This window comes from Lagenorhynchus albirostris, chromosome 19 (assembly GCF_949774975.1).
Source record: "Lagenorhynchus albirostris chromosome 19, mLagAlb1.1, whole genome shotgun sequence".
NCBI lineage: Eukaryota > Metazoa > Chordata > Mammalia > Artiodactyla > Delphinidae > Lagenorhynchus > Lagenorhynchus albirostris.
In genome coordinates, this window is record NC_083113.1 from 13738157 (window position 1) to 13754264 (window position 16108).

Sequence of the window (16108 nt, forward strand, 5' to 3'; positions counted from 1 at the left end):
AGTCCCCCATGTAATATAATTGAATAACTGATTCTTTTTGCAAAAAATGAGCATTAATTCCATAATCTTAAGTATACAATAAATCTGTATCCAATTTTAAAATATTTGAAAATTCTTGGAAGCAAATCTGTTTGACATGTGTGGGAACAGTACGGGAATCAGTGTGACCATTATAATAAAGCCTACCAATTCCTGAACATTCTTCTTCAATACAATGAGAACTTTTTACTGACAAAATTCTCCTCTGAATGGACATGTCAGGTGAGGGGCATCTGCAGACTAAATAAGAAAATTTGGGCAAAGCAGACAGAACAGTGTTTGGTTCTTTTTCTCTTTCTCCACTGAATAATCAACTGAAATATCGCTTTGGATATAACCCTTGTAAAATGTCTCTGAATTCCAATAATAGTAAATGACATTCATATAAAATTTAAAATTTGAGTATTACTGTTCATCACAATGAATATTACTTTACTCATATGTACATTTTTTTCTTTTGACAAACTCTTTATAAACATAAATCTCAACCCATTGATTCCTTGGAAGAAACCCTTGACCATGATGATACAGATTTCCACGCTCAGACTTCCATTCACATTCCTGCTCCTAAACAACTTAAAAAACAGACGCCCGTGTCATTTACTTACTGACATCAGTCAGACTACCTCTGATCTTGCCTTACTTTTAAACTTAGGTTCTGCAGAAGATCAATGATGTGACTCCACTTAAATATTAATCTCAATAAAACAAAGTTTTAACTTTAGACTCCAGGATATATATTTCTTACTATTATAAAAAGTGAGTGAGAGAGGGCCACCTGCACGGCCCCTCATTCATTGGGAAGGAAGGCCTAGAATAGGCCACTGGACATTTCATGAAAAGAAAAGCAAATGCTTCCATGTACTAAAAACAAAGATTCATTTATGAACAAAGAGGAAGTAGAAACTCACCTGATCTGTACTTTTAGATGTGCAACAACAATTTTCCCCTCCTGCTCAGGATACTTCTGGGGAAGAAGGAAATCATGAGACCTTCTTCAGGCCTTTCTTAGAGCACAGAGAGACGGAGAAGTTCCCTCCAGGGCCACATCAGCTCTGACCTCACACATATGACCAGATGAGACAGGGAGGCTGGAACGTGTCTCTGAAATCACAGCCGATTCCTAGAATCAGAGATATGGGAAAGCTGTGGTTCTGAAAAATGTAGCAGCACCCACAGCGCCTCCAAGTAGGAACCCCTCCCACCATTTCGAGCCAGGAGTTTGTCTTGGAGACACTTTTAGCTCTAAAAGCCCCATAACCAAGCCCAGGACTGTGTCTTCTTGCTTTCTGAGAATCTTCATTCTAGGGTTCAATATTTGACTTCCTCTTGGGAAAGTCTGTACAGACACCCGGGCTGTGAGGGAAGGAAGGGGAAAGCAGCAGGGGCGTGGGTCGGTCACACACACCGCTGAGCCAAGCACCAGTATCAGAATGACAACCGCGCCCACCGACAGGAGGCCCAACTTGGTTCTGGAAAGCGCGAGGGAGCGCGCGCGCACACACCACACACACACACACACACACACACACACACACACACACACACACACACACACACACACACACACACACACACACACACACACACACACACACACACACACACACACACACACACACACACACACACACACACACACACACTGTCACAATTAGTCACACAATCCCCCCTCTCTTCTCATTCCAATACAGGCCTGAGGCTGCGGGCACGATGCGCCCTAGGCTCCTCACTCTGGGCTACAGCTCCATCCCTTTTCCTACCCCAGACGAGTCCTGCTCCGCCTCACCTAGCACCAACTTCTCCCCAGGTTTCGACTAACTCACCCGCGGTAGCTGAAACACCCAGTACGCACGGCTAGAGGCCCTCCAGGTGGAAGTTTACACCACCCCCCGGGGCTTCTGGGAAATGTAGTCCACAGCCGGAAGCCGGTGGGCTGGGCTCTGAGTGCGCAGGCGCAGGCACGCTCGGGACAAAGCGACTGTAGTCCCGGAGCCGGGGACCCGCGCCCTCGCGAGGTAAGTTGAGAGAACTCGCAGCGGGGACCTGTCCAGGCTGTGCGAGCCTCGACGGACCTCCAGAGTCTTGACCGCCGAGTGCGTCCGTGGGTGCCGTCCTGAAGCCGAGCACGTGCGAGGCGGATTCTGTCAGATTCTTCCCTCCGGGTAGTCCCCTCGCGTGTTTCACAGGCGTGTGGCCCTTTGTACCCGGCCTCATGAGCGTGTGTCTGTGTGTGCGCACCTGTCTGCACGCGCGCGACGCCGTGAGGTTTGCGGGGCTTCCGCGCCTCTGGCCGAGGGTGAGTTGTGTTTCTGCGTGTGTGTAATTCTTCGGGTGCGAGACGGTGTGTGCCTGCAGCGGCACCTGACAGGAGGGAGGCCACAGAAAGTAGCCTGGCGTGTGATTCGTGACCGAGCAGTGAGGCGAGAGGCGCGGTGGGAGACTGGCTGTGCCGGACTGTGACTGGGGTGGTGTGTGTGTGATGGGGTGGGTGTGCGGGGCGCTGTGTGACCGGGGCGGTTGGCGAGTGCAGCATAGCTGTGTGAATCTGAGTATCTGCGTGTAGAACGTCACGGGTGCCAGTGGCCTCGCGACTGGGTGTGTGTGATCGCGTGCAGCTACAGGCCTATTATAAAAAGGATATGGTGCATCTTCTTGCAGCATCAGCTGTGTATTTCAAGATTTGGACCGAAGATCTGTAATTTATCTGTCAAACAATTTTGTATAGAATCAAATGAATTTTTTCCTAGAGAAAAATGTAAATCGTAGTAATTTTTTTTAAAATATGAAGGAATTCTTTCCACTCTTCTGTGCTGTGAGGGGTCTCGTGGCAGATACATTTGAGAATCTTGGGCTGAGGGGATAGCTTTATGCTTGGAAAGGCAGCGTGCCATAGTATAGCGAGCCCACAATTAGTCAGACGCTAACACATTTTGCTCTTCCTCTTCCCTTCCCTTTCTGAGCAATTCAGTCCTAAAGCCAAAAGATGGGCTCAGAGCAGGGTCTTTGAGCCTGAGCAGGATGAGGAGGGTGTTCATGCAGCTGGTGGCTTGGTGTAGGGTGACAGGGAGCATTCCAAGTGGTGGAATGGCCCAGCATGGGAGTGTCAACCTGAGCAGGATAAGGAGGGCGTCCACACAGGAGGAATGGCCTGTACGGGATTTCAGAGCCTGAACAGGGTGAAAAGGGCATGTGGGTATGGGTACTGCCCAGCATTGGGTGTTGGAGCCCAAATTGGGGTGTTGGAGACATTCATGTCGGTTGGATATAGGAGGTAGTGAGTCTCAGAACCCAAGTAGGGTGAGGAGAGCATCTGTATGGGGAAGGGCGCAACAGGGTGATAGGAGTTTGTTACATGCAGTGGCAGGCGGGGGTGGAGGTGGGGTTCTGATCAAGTAAGTAAATATATTATTGGGTTGGCCAAAAATTTCATTCGGGGTTCTCTGGAAGCTATTACGAACGAACTCTTTGGCCAACCCAATAAGTGCATTGAGAGCAGCCAAGCTTCTCCCTGTCAGCGGGGGACCTCAGTTATGGAAAAGGAGAGAACTAGAATGAACCTTGTGATGGCACGTTGAAACTAGATGCAGTGGTATGAACTCACAATTACATATATGGATCGATATAAAAATAAAAATAAGCAGGTGCTGGGCCACTGAGGCCACCAGGCTCACTTTTGGAGAGAACCCTGCTCTCCCTTGCAGGACTCTGGGTTCAGCGTCTGCCTGGCCTGACGTGTCCCTGCTTTAGCAGGAGGAATCACCATGCTGAGCGTTCCACTGGAGCCTCCTATCCTATGACATAAGACAGTAAATATACCTTAAGATCCTGAAGAAGAAGCAAAATGTCCGAGTAATATTTTGGGATAATTTGTGAGGACAAGTAAAAAAAAATTATGTAGTCATTAGGACGTTGAGCACTGTCTTCTTGTGGCTCCTTCATCCTCCTCCTCTCCCTTTGAGACTGACATGGAAGACCACGTTTGAGTCATCTAGGTTGGCTTTGGTGTGACCTGTGCCATCATGACATGGCTTCTGGTCTGTGCAGACAGTGGTGACGTTTGTCACGTTGCTGCATTGGTACAGAGTCATTTTTGATCAACAGAGTCCTTTTTAACTACTTAGCAGTACATGCACTGTAGTCTCATCTGAGATATGCTTACTGATGCTGGTCGTACTCAAAGGAAATGTTACTAAAGAATACATGAAACCTGGGGAAATGATTGACATTTGTCCAAACTGGCTGTATCAACCCAGGGTGCCCTCTCCATTGCAGCAATTACAGATGTGTTCACAAAATGGATCATCACTGCCTATGGGCAGCTGTGTAGGAATTTCTTTTTCAGTGGAAACCTACAGCCTGGTCCTTGGATGATGGTTACGCAAGTGTTTTATTTATAAGTTGTTACATTATACATTTATATTTTGGGCTCCTTTATGTGTATTATTTTTACAATTAAAAACAAATAAACAAAAAGGTTTACATATATTTAAGGGTTTTTTTTTTCCCTCTTGTCTTTGCAGAGCAGAACAGAGAAAAGCGATATGTGTTTCGCTTGGCAGGAAAACACTTGCTTTCAAGACTACACTTCCAAAATGCACGAGTGTCTGGGCTGTGCAGCAAGCCGGCCTTAGTTTTTCCCTCTTAACGCGGTAGCACGTACTTGAGAACAAAAAAAAGCAGCCCCTGACATCCAGGAACTGGCCTGACACTTACAGGTAGGCCTCAGTGGTATTGAAAGCTGGCCTGGTGCTCACAGCTGGGCCTGTTATCCTGTTGCACATGAACAGTCTCACAGAACATCAATATCAAGGTCACTCTGAGACCATAATAATGGTAGGCCATTTCATAATTTTGCCTAAGCACAGACAGCAAGATTGCTGGGCAACCCACAAAATATACCAAATATCCCTTCTCCCAGCTAATGTGAGTGGCTACCACCTCTTACCAGTTATAGCTTTAGTCTCACACTGATCTGCTGTCATTTCTTAGGTACATGGCTTTGTTCTTTTCCCAATCTCTTTGCCCTTTATCACTGATGTTTAGGATGTTTGTCACTTCAGCAATTTCCTTCCTTTACCGTCCCTCCAAGAGGACTTGTAAAATCCTTTTTTTCGCGTGGTTTTGTCACTGTCGTTTTTTAAGTACCTATTTTAAAAGGTCAAATATATATAAAGTATATTAGAAACAAAAAGCATTCCCATGTCACCCTCACCCTGTATTTCCCTGTCTACTTCCAAGAGGCAAGGACTTCCCATCCTCATTTGTTTCTTTTGAAATTTACTTCCATATGTCTAAGTTACATGCTTTTGTAAACTCATCAGTTTTAGATATTAGCTGCTGCTGAATGTGAATGATGAGGACTTTAGGTGTCTTAACAACCCACTTTCCTGTTTCTCTCATGCTGCTTGGTTTCCTCAGAAGGAATCCTTCAATTGCCTGCCCAGGGATCTCACTTAATCTCAATCTCATCTTCTGCACGGCCCAGCTCTCATCCTTGCTCCAGGCACACCAGCCCAGAGACTGCTGGTCCAGCCTTTCCAGAGTAAATCTGAGGTCTTCAGCCAGGCTGGGGAAGGGTCACAGGGCCTGGAGTAACAACAGCTCATTTGTTTCCTGCATAATCAGTGTATCAGTTCTGGTTTTTATACAGCCTTTCAGGTAGTCCTCCTGTTTCCAGGCCTCACCTTCAGAACCTGGCACCTCTGGTTTCTGAAGGGGGAAAATGACTGTTTCTGGGCTTCCCTTGAGTTCAGGTTCAAGTTTCCTCAGGTCTGCTACATCAATCGGCAGGTATCTGCCCCTTTCCAAAATTGCGTTGCTGCCATCTCCTCTCTCTTCCTGTGTCCATGTGAATTTACACCTTACTTTTGTTTTAGTGAGGTGCCAGGAGAGAGGAAGAATTAACTTCTCCGCTCAACATGCCATGCTTATCTAGCAGAATCACCCCCGTCTCTTCAAGGACCTGTGATTCCTCAACTATTTTTCCTTATATCTTCTTCCCATCTCACTCCCAAATATATAGTGACATTCATACTTTTGTTCAAGGAACATGAACTGAATGTCTACCATGTGTGGGTGCTGGGACTTGAATTGTGATCAAGCTACAATCCCTGACTACTCTACAAGAGGTTCCAGTCTGGAGGAGGTAAGCACTTGGAGATGTAAGGAGTGCAAAGCACAGCATGTGCACGACGCCAGGGCAGTGTAGGGGAAGGGTTACTTCCCTTCGTGGGGCATCAGAAGACTCCCCAGAGGGAGAGGTGTTTAAACAGATTTCAAGAGAAAGTGGGAATTGGTCCTACCAAACACATCTGTGCCCCAACAAGATGGCATGAAGAGCCAGAGACATTCACAGAACCCAGGCATCCAACCTCCCCCCTACCCCCTCATCCCTGCTCTGGGGGACCCTAATGGGTGGTCTCTCTGTCCTTGATTCTCCCTCTGAGTGTGAAGAAGGCAGGAATTGCCCAAGACTCGAATGGTAAATGTGAGTGGGGAGATGGATAGAGACTTTATTTTCTGGTCAGGGGCTGCAGTCTGCTCATTTTCCATCCTTTTCCCCAAATTTCTGGTCATTTAGTTTGAATTCCTTTTTTTTTGCGGTACGCAGGCCTCTCACTGTTGTGGCCTCTCCCGTTGCGGAGCACAGGCTCCGGACGCGCAGGCTCAGTGGCCATGGCTCATGGGCCCAGCCGCTCTGCGGCATGTGGGATCCTCCCGGACTGGGGCACGAACCCGTGTCCCCTGCATCGGCAGGCGGACTCTCAACCACTGCGCCACCAGGGAAGCCCTAGTTTGAATTCTTTACTTCTCTCTCAAGCTGTAACCCAGACCATGTACCTGCTCATCTGTCAGGAGAGCAGGAGGGGCACAGAGGATCCTATTCAAGGCCCAGGTTCTCCAAAGGAGTTAAACTTGTAAGAAGAAATTAAACAGATTTGATCTTGTTAGTTTATTGAATAAATCAATTCTGGGTAAAGAAAAAACAGAACTAGCTTTGGGGACAGAGGCTGGGGAAGTGAGCGACCCCCCGGCCCCTGTGGTGCGGGCAGAGGGGTCACTTGTAAAACTCATGCTCCTGTTCGTCCTTCTTGATGACTGTCTTGTATGCTTTCTCGAAGTCCTTGGCCAGAACAATGTAGCGGTTCTCTCGGACAGCCAACATCCCGCTCTGTTGAGGGATGACAGTTAAAATCTACTCCCTGCACTCCCCGCCCCTAATGATGGTGCAGGAAGAGACAGACGCAGCCTAAGACCCAGGGAGGCAATGATGGACAGGACTGCAGCAGAGTGGAGGGTCTTCACACACCCGCTGCCCAATCTAGAGAGAAACCAGCACTCACCTCCTGACAGATGGAGTTGATATCAGCTCCTGAAATCTTATCTGGTCGGGCCACATCTATGGCAGGTGAGTTAAGGAAACCACTCCATGCATGACTGGGTGAATGCTTGGAGCCAGAAGTCGTTCTTGGGCTGTCTTTGTCACCATCCCCCTCCCCAGACCCTGGTCTCCCACCTGCACAGTCTGGGTGGTGGTGATGGCAGAGGTGGAGATCTAATCCCCATTCTCAGCGGTGACCCTCCCCTCGCTTCTAGAGCAGGATACAATCTTCCAAGTCAACCTCCTCAGAGAGGTTCATCTTGCTGGTGATAGTGGAGAAAATCAATCTCTTCTGGCGGCGGTCAGGGAGTGGAAATTCAATTTTACGGTCAAGGCGTCCCGGCCGCAGCAGAGCAGGATCCAGGGTGTCTGCTCTGTTTGTGGCCATGATCACCTGGCATCGGGGACAGGCCAGCTCAGACCTCTGTCCCCACTATACTCCATCCTGTCGCAATACCTATCTCCTCACATGCCAGCCTCCATCCTTCCCTGATTCCCACACCACACCTCCCCTCGCCCATCCTGAACCCCAAACCTTGACGTTGACGTTCTGGTCGAATCCATCCATTTGATTCAGTAGCTCCAGCAAGATTCTCTGAACCTCCCTGTCAGCTGGATAGTATATAACACCGTCAGTCCAGGGCATCCCGCATGACAAGCCTGCCCAAGACCCCAGGCCCTGGGACTTCCCTGGTGGCACACTGGTTAATAATCCACCTGCCAGTGCAGAGGACACGGGTTCAAGCCCCGGTCCAGGGAGATCTCACATGCCGCGGAGCAACTAAGCCCGTGCGCCACAACTGAGCCTGCGCTCTAGGGCCCGCGAGTCACAACTACTGAGCCCACACGCTGCAACTACTGAAGCCTGTGCGCCTAGAACCAGTGCTGTGCAATGCAGCAAGAGAAGCCTCTGCAATGAGAAGCCTGGGCACCACAACGAAGAGTAGCCCCTGCTCGCTGCAGCTAGAGAAAGCCCACACGCAGTAACGAAGACCCAACACAGCCAAAAAAATAAAATAAATAAAGTCATTAAAAAAAAAAGACCCCAGGCTCTGTTTGGGCATCACTCACCCCCTGTCTGGGCATCGAATCTCTTGGTTGCGATGGCATCAATCTCATCTATGAAGATGATGGCAGGTGCGTTCTCCTTGGCCAGGCGGAACACGTCCCGGACCATGCGAGGGCCCTCACCCAGGTACTTCTGTACAAACTCTGAGCCCACAACTCGGATGAATGCAGCTGATGGCAGGATGACAGGGGTTAGACGAGAATGGAACACCTGTAGGGCCCCATAATACTTTAACTGAAACTGAGAATTCCTTGAGGACATCCTTTTCTTTGGATACCCACTCCAAGTAGCCAGGTCATTCTCTCATGACCTGGGCTGGGTTCCAGATCCAGCTAGGCGGACCAGCTTGTACTCCACAGAGACCCAGCAGCACAAATCATGAATCCTGCCTATGGATGTGTCATTTTTTGGCCCAACATTTAGAAATCAGGGTATTAAAAAAAAATGTGTCTGTGCTTCGACATACCGACAAAGAAGAGCTAGAGACATGCATGGAATCCGGCATACCAAAAAATGTGAATTTCCGGAGTGCTTGAAAAATCAGTAAGAAAACAGGTTTTCCATACACAGGCATCATGCTGCCTTACCAAGGGCTCAAAGGACCCCTTTTGAATATCATGCAAGAGTCAAGAACCAGGAACACATATTCTGATATAATCAACAAGTGGCAATGGGGTTAAAGACAGGTTCTGGGCTTGCCTCTCCTTTCCATCTTTTCTTAGAGTTTAACTTGTTTGTTAGTGACTGGATGTGGCTTTGTGTTGCACGGAGCAACCTCCAGGACACTCCTTCCAGCCACCACAGAGAAAGGAGACACAAAGTCCATTATGTAGATCTGGTCATAAACTAGGAGTTGTGCAAGTTGCAGCCCTGTCCCTCTCTAATGTGGTGGCCACTGGCGGCAAGGGGCTACTGAGCAGCCGCAGTGTGGCTGGTCCCAAATGAGATGTGCTGTAAATGTGAAATACACACCAGACTTCAAAAGACAGTACAAAAAAAGTAGAATATCTCAATAAATGTCCATCAACAAATGAATAGATAAAGGGTGCTATATACATACAATAGAATATTATTTGGCTTTCAAAAGGAAGTAAGTTCTGACATGTTTCAACATGGGTAAAGCCCCAAAGACATTATGCTCAGGGAAATAAGCCAGCCACAAAAAGACAAATACTCTATGATTCATCCATGTATATGAGGTGCCCAGAATAGGCAAATTCATAGAGACTGAAAGTAGAACAGAGGTTATCAGGGGCTGCGGGGAGGGAGAAATAGGGAATGATTGTCTAATGGGTATGGAGTTACAGTTCGGATGATGAACAAGTCCCAGAAGTGGACAGTGGTGATGGCTGTACAACACTGTGAATCCACTTGATGCCACTTATAAACTGTATATTTATAAAGTGGTTAAAATGGTAAATTTTATGCTATATATTTTACTACAATAAAAAATTATTGTATTATATATTTTACTACAATAAAAAATTATAGAAAAAACTCAAGTTTTGTATCTGCTGCGTGTTAAAATAATAATATTTTTGAGTATACTGGTTAAATAAAAAAACATATTTTAGACGAAGTTCACCTAGTTCTTTTGTTTAAAAAATGAGTACTTAAAAATTTAAATTATATATGTAGCTTCATTATACAGTTGACCCTTGAACAACACAGGGTTTAGGGGTGCTGACCCTCTGTGCATAAAATCTGTGTATAACTTTATAGCTGGCCCTCCAGATCTGCAGTTCTGCCTCTGCGGATTCATCCAACCATACATCATGTGAAAAAAATCTGGGTGTTAAGTGGACCCTCGAAGTTCAAGCCTCTGTTGTTTGAGGGGCAACTGTATTTCTATTGAACCCTGCCTGTCTAAAACCACCCTGATCTCAGGACAACAGTCGAAATCTCTTAGGTTAGCACTAAGACTATTCATATTCACGCCCATTCTTATCCCTGGACCTGCACAGCTCCTCCTTCAGCCAGCCCTTCAACAGTTATTTTCTGAGCACCTACCACAATTCAGCTACTGGGCGGGCACTGGAAACACAAAAAAGGACAAACGCACAAGTTCCCTGCCCTCGTCGAGTTTAGTCATGGTCTACTCACCACTACTCACAACTCCCTAAATGAGTTCTTTCCCACCCCCTGGCCTTCGCAAATGCTATTCCTTCTCCCAACTGTGTGCCGGACAGACTCCTCACACCTCTCTCTGGGAACCCCTACCTAAGAGCCTACGCAGAATGGATTGACAACCCTCCTTTAGGGCTATCCCACTACCTTCCTTGCTTCTTTGGAGCACGTGCTACTCTTTAGGCCGTTCCCACCCAAGCTCACCTCCAAGCATAACCCCCTTGCTCACTTGGCTTCAACTACTGGGGCCTCCTCACTGTTCCTAGAACACTAAGCACACACCTGTCTCAAGGCCTTTGCACCCGAGTCCCTCAGCCTGACACACTCCCTCCCCCAGAGGTCCACATGACTCACTCCCTCAAGGCTTCTTCTAGGTCTTCATGTAAATGTCACCTCAGAAAAGTCTTCCCTGACCACCTCCAGTCCTGGCACATAAAGCCGCCGCCCCTGTTATTCCCTATCCCCTGCCCCTTAGTTGTTTTCTTCAGGCATTAGCACCACATGACATATAATCTCTTCATTCATCTGTTAGTGCTTCCTCAACTAAGACATCACCTTTACGGGGGGGACTTTGTTCTGTTCACTGCCATGCCTTCCGCACCTAGAACACAGCTTGGTACATATTAGGTGCTCAATAAATGTTAACTGACTGAATTGTAAGTGTTTATTTTCCTTTTTTTCAGCCACACTGGGAGATTCTCCAATGCAGGGGACAGGTCTGACTCATCCCTATATCCCAGCACCTGGGAGAGCAGAAGTTCAATGAATGATCATGACAATGGCTAACATTTACTGTCCACTTGCTATGTGCCAGGTATGCTTTTAGAAGTTTTATATTGATTTAATCCTCTGAATAATCCAGAAAATTAAGAAATGGAGGCACGGAGAGGCTAACTTGCCAAGTAGTTACATAAACTAACTTACGTAAGTAGTACTAACTTATATAAGTAGGTGTAGGGGGGCCAGATTTCAGACACAGGCAGTCTGGCCCAGAAAACACACTGCTTACCCACTGCCCTCTACTGCTCCTTGGCTTAGATATATTAAGATTTTAAGATGAGCTGAGTCCTGTCCTTAGGCTTTACAAACAGTAATACAGTGACTTTCAGACATCTTTGTTTAGAACCTACAAGAAGAAATACATCTGTAAACAACCACAGCACACCTGTGTACAATGTTTGTGTGTGTTCACAAACAATACAAGTTCTTACTATGTGGGGTGGACTCCAACGTTTTCTGTTCTGTTTCATTTTTTAAAATTTTTTTAGCTGGTTGCAACCCATGAATTTGAATTCATAATTACCAATGGGTCATTAGTAATGACCCATTAGTAGGAAAAACATGGCATTATTTCATTAATTCCCCACAATCATGCTGTGAAACGAGTGTTCTATTAGATGAGGAAGTTGAGGCACGAGAGTAAAGTCACTTCCCCAGGACGGCACAGCCACTCAGTCAGACGCACACTGGGTCTTTGACCCTAGAGCCCATGTTCTTAATCGCTGTGCCACACTACTTCCTGGGGAGGATGAGAGAACTGAGGGCAAGGTCGGAAGAGCCCAGAAAGTCAGAGCTCGGGGGAGGGGCCAAGCGGCTCACCTGTCGTGTGATGAGCCACAGCCTTTGCCAACATGGTCTTCCCGCAGCCGGGCGGGCCATACATGAGGACGCCTCGGGGAGGGTCGATGCCGATCTGAAGCACAGAGGTGGAGAAGAGCATGAGCCAGGGAGTCCATCACCAACTGGAGACATGGTGGGGACGGCCTCTCCCTTCCCTGCCAGCTCCAGCTCCTCACCTGCTTGTAGAGCTCAAAGTGCGTAAGGGGGAGCTCCACGGCCTCCCGCACCTCCTGCTTCTGGATGTCCATGCCCCCGATGTCCGCGTACATCACGTCTGGCTTCTGATCTGGTGGAAGAGCAGAGCTGGGGCTCCCAGCCTGGCCCGCAGGGTCCCCTCAGGCCTCCCTGGCCCTGGGCTCCCCCTCACCTGAGGTGAGCATCATGATGCTGCTGTCGGCCTCAGGAGGCAGCACGTCCACCAGGGCGTTGCTGTGCTTGTGGAGGGCCACCGAGGCATTGGGCTTGAGCAGCTCCCGGTCGATGGTGCTCAGGATGCGCACATAGTAGTTGGAGCCTTTGGGAAGAGGACAGAAGGGAGAGGGGAAAATGAGAAGTGCCAGAACCTCAAAACTGCCGACCTCACAGCTGTACCTCCAGGCCGACAGTATCTCTCACTCAGACCCCCAATGGCCCTCCTGGCTTCTAGTCTTGCCTCCTCCAGTCCACCCCGGCATCCATCCACACTAACAACTTCCCTGTCTATCCCTGCCTCTTGAGCTCCAGCCCCAGGTGACCAGCAGCCTCCTGGAATGCCTGCCCGTGGACATCCCCACGGCATGTCTCACTCACCATGTCTCAGTGTGTTCTCAGTATCTTCCCCCCATTTATGCTGCTCCTCCTGGGTCTCTGTCTCAGGGAGGCCCATGGTGCCGAGTTACTAGCGAGAGCTCTAAGCCTCATTCTGGACTTTTCTCTGCTTCCCTCCACAGCCTGTCAGTCACCATGGCGGTCCACCAGCCTCCTAAAATGTCTCTCTGACTAATCCCTTCCCTCCTGCCCAGGAACCCTGCCCTGATTCAGCACCATCCTCTCCCATCTAGGTCTCTGCAGCAGAATCCTTCTTGCTTGCCCAGCCTCCAGTCTCACATCCCCAGTCCACCTTCTACATTTATGGTAGTGACACACACATCTCTTTCTGGCCTCAGTCTCTCTCCTGACCTTCAGACCTGGCTGTCCAGTGACCTCCCAGACACTTCCCTGTGATGTCCCAGACTGCCCTCACTGTCTCCCTGCAAACCTGCTTTTCTGCCCATGTCTCCATCTCAGGGATAGCCACTGTCCCCCTAAGTCCTAAAGATCAAAGACACAGGCCTCATTGTGGATATCTCCCTCCCTTCACTACCTCACTACCAGCCCATCAGTCCAATTCCAGGCCCAGTCACACACCTTTCCCCGCAAACTTGATAAGAATATGGCTTGGTCCAGAGGAGCAGAGGCCAGAAGCACGGAAAGACAGATAAGATGCAGAGACAACACCCATCATGAAGGCAGAGCCTAGACCCACGGTAGTAACAGCAGCTCCCGTATACTGGGTCCTCACCAGAGCCCAATCTCTTAACACTTCACCTGTGCTTTCAAATTGTAGGTCCCAACCCAGTAGTAGTTGTGAAATCATTTGAGAGTCATGACCAGAACGTTGTTTAAAACAAAACAGACTAGAACAAAATGGGAAACTAGTTAGAGTATGTCACACATAGTGTGGCTAACTATCGTTTGGTCAAACTTTTACTACATGAGTTATATACACACACATAGAGAAAGAAAGAGAGAGAGAACGTAAAATATATTTCCACTTTTGCATCAGACTCAAAAATACGCTGAAAAACACCATTACACTGTCTTGCCTCATTTGCCATTGTAAGTTCCTGGCACGTGGCAGGAAACAGTTAACAGCTGTTGAATGAACAGATGAGTAAACAACCCCCCACGCACCTGTGGTGGAGCCCACGATGGCTGTATTCTGATCCACAGCCTCCAGAAACTGCCCAATAACCAGTGGGATGCTCTGGATTCGCTTCACCTCCTCCTGGGCGTGGAGGAATTCCTTCTTCAGGTTCTTTTGCTCATCCTTGATGTACTCCTCCTGCACCTCCAGGAACTCCAGCTCTTGCTGCAGCTTCTGTGAGCAGAGAGGGAAGAGGTAGGGGATGGCTCCAGGCCTTGCTGAGCCAAGGAGCAGTGGAAGGTGGGGGAAGTATGGGATGCTGGGCCCTGTGCAGGGTCCGGATTGGGTTTGAATGTACCTTGTAGCGGCTGTACAGGTCCTCAAGGTCCTCAGGCTCAGGCCCCAGGAAGGACAGGCCAGTCTGGGGCCGTGACACAGACAGGGCTGGGATCTCATCCTAGACCATGGAGGGAAACTCAGGTTGGAAGAAGAAGGTCCCCTTATGAAAGTATCTAGAGCCCCCCTCCCAATTCACCATGAAGTCACTTGGCCCCTAACAGGCTCCTGACATCATTCAGCTCCCTAAATAGATCCTGGAAACCTCTCAGTCCCCTAAACAGGTTTCTGAAGTCACCCAACTCCTCACAGGCCCCTCGGTCAAACAGCCTTCCAAACAGATCTTCTGGTGTCATATGGCACGTGTCACATGTCTGCAATGTCACCCAACTCCCATCTAGGGCCTAAATGTCTGATCAACTCCTTACTAGACCCCAATGCCCTCCAGGCCCCCTCAACAGGTTCCTAATATCACATGGCTCTCTCAATTGACAAAGTCACCATGCCTTCATTACAGTCCAGGCGTTACTCAATTACCTCCCGAAGACGCCTCATGTCACAGAACTCCAGCTCACACTAGACCCTTATGTCATCCAGCTCCCAGGTAGTCCCCAAACATCACTCGGCCAGACCACATACATTACTCGGCCCTCCAACACCAGCTAAGACCCGAATGTCAGTCAGCTCCCCAGCCCAGCCGCAGATATCATTCGGCCCCACGGCCGAATCCCATACATCACTCACTACCGACCCATCCCCAGTGCCGCCGGGTCACCGATGTCACAGCATTCCCAGCTAAACCTCGAAATCATTCAGTCCCAAAGAACCTCTGATGTCACTCGTTTCCCCAGCCCAGCTTTCCGAGCCCTACTGCCCTCCCAGCATCACTCAGCCACAGCCCAGGCCTCGGGACGGCACGAAGCTCTCCACTGAGACCTCCGAAAACACTCAGACCCAGGCCTGGATCCCGAAGTCGCTCAACATCCCATTCAGGTCGGCTTCGCCCTCTCGGACCTGAGCTTTCTCCACCAGGATGCCTATCTCCTCCATAGCGACCAAGCCGGCCTCTGTGCAGCCCGGCCTAAGCCAGTCACCGCTTCCGCTGATGCCACCGGAAAGCCAGGGCCTGGATGGATTCTGGAAAACGTAGTTTAAGACACCAAGGAGAGACGGCCGGATGGCCCGGATAGGCCGGATAGGTAAAGGGCAGGGCGACCTAGTCCTGAGCTCCTCCCCCAAGATATGCTCATGCGCACTCCGTACCGCGCGAGCGCGCGGGCGGGCCCGGGGCGGTGCGCGTGTGCAATAGCGCGGCTTGGCGCAGTCTCGCACGGCGTTCTCGCTCGCGGGTTTTCTCGCCGGCGCGCTGCCCTCGTTGCTCTTTGACCTGAAGAGTCTCCCAGAGATTTGTCAGAGTCTGATGGCAAAGTGCTCTTTTATCTTTCGTGGCGGGCCTGGAGCTGCCTTTGGCCGGGTTTCGCAGAGGGGCTCTTTTAGGGGGTTTCCAAGTAGGCTGCAGCCGAGGATTGCTCCCCGCGCGGGGGCGGGAAGACGGGGGCTGCCCCTGAGAATGACACTTCTTACCGGGCTCCATCCCGGGGGTGAGGAGCCCCAAGCCTGCCATTACCAGGTACTTCATTACCGTGAA

At 49.2% G+C, this 16108-nt stretch overlaps 1 protein-coding gene and 1 long non-coding RNA gene across 4 annotated transcripts; one reads left to right on the plus strand and one right to left on the minus strand.

The window, feature by feature from the left end:
* The first annotated feature begins 2015 nt into the window (after positions 1 to 2015).
* On the plus strand, positions 2016 to 11779 carry LOC132509441 (uncharacterized). Of its 2 annotated transcripts, none has more exons than XR_009536983.1 (3): positions 2016 to 2057; positions 4563 to 4757; positions 11303 to 11779. It is a non-coding gene; the product is annotated as an uncharacterized LOC132509441 (long non-coding RNA). The 2 variants fall into 2 exon arrangements; XR_009536984.1 differs by lacking the exon at positions 11303 to 11779 and adding an exon at positions 6088 to 9911.
* On the minus strand, positions 6980 to 15637 carry PSMC4 (proteasome 26S subunit, ATPase 4). 2 transcript variants are annotated; one of them, XM_060130487.1, is made up of 11 exons: positions 15415 to 15637; positions 14483 to 14581; positions 14172 to 14358; positions 12607 to 12753; positions 12416 to 12525; positions 12219 to 12312; positions 8495 to 8662; positions 7959 to 8035; positions 7649 to 7817; positions 7386 to 7441; positions 6980 to 7213 (listed from the first exon to the last, which is right to left on the minus strand). In XM_060130487.1, the coding sequence occupies exons 1-11, from the start codon at positions 15508 to 15510 to the stop codon at positions 7100 to 7102; spliced, it is 1317 nt and encodes a 438-aa protein (XP_059986470.1). In that variant the 5' UTR covers positions 15511 to 15637; the 3' UTR covers positions 6980 to 7099. The 2 variants fall into 2 exon arrangements, with proteins under 2 accessions (XP_059986470.1, XP_059986471.1); XM_060130488.1 differs by having other exon boundaries at positions 15475 to 15635.
* Positions 15638 to 16108: the final 471 nt, after the last annotated feature.

Excerpts from the sequence above, each read along its gene's own strand:
- PSMC4 (XM_060130487.1), bottom strand. The coding sequence starts at position 15,510 with ATGGAGGAGATAGGCATCCTGGTGGAGAAAGCTCAGGTCCGAGAGGGC. Across the intron at positions 14,582-15,414 it reads ACTTCGGGATCCAGGCCTGG|GATGAGATCCCAGCCCTGTC; the intron begins GTCTGAGTGTTT and ends TCCATGGTCTAG. Across the intron at positions 12,313-12,415 it reads ACTTTGAGCTCTACAAGCAG|ATCGGCATCGACCCTCCCCG; the intron begins GTGAGGAGCTGG and ends TCTGTGCTTCAG.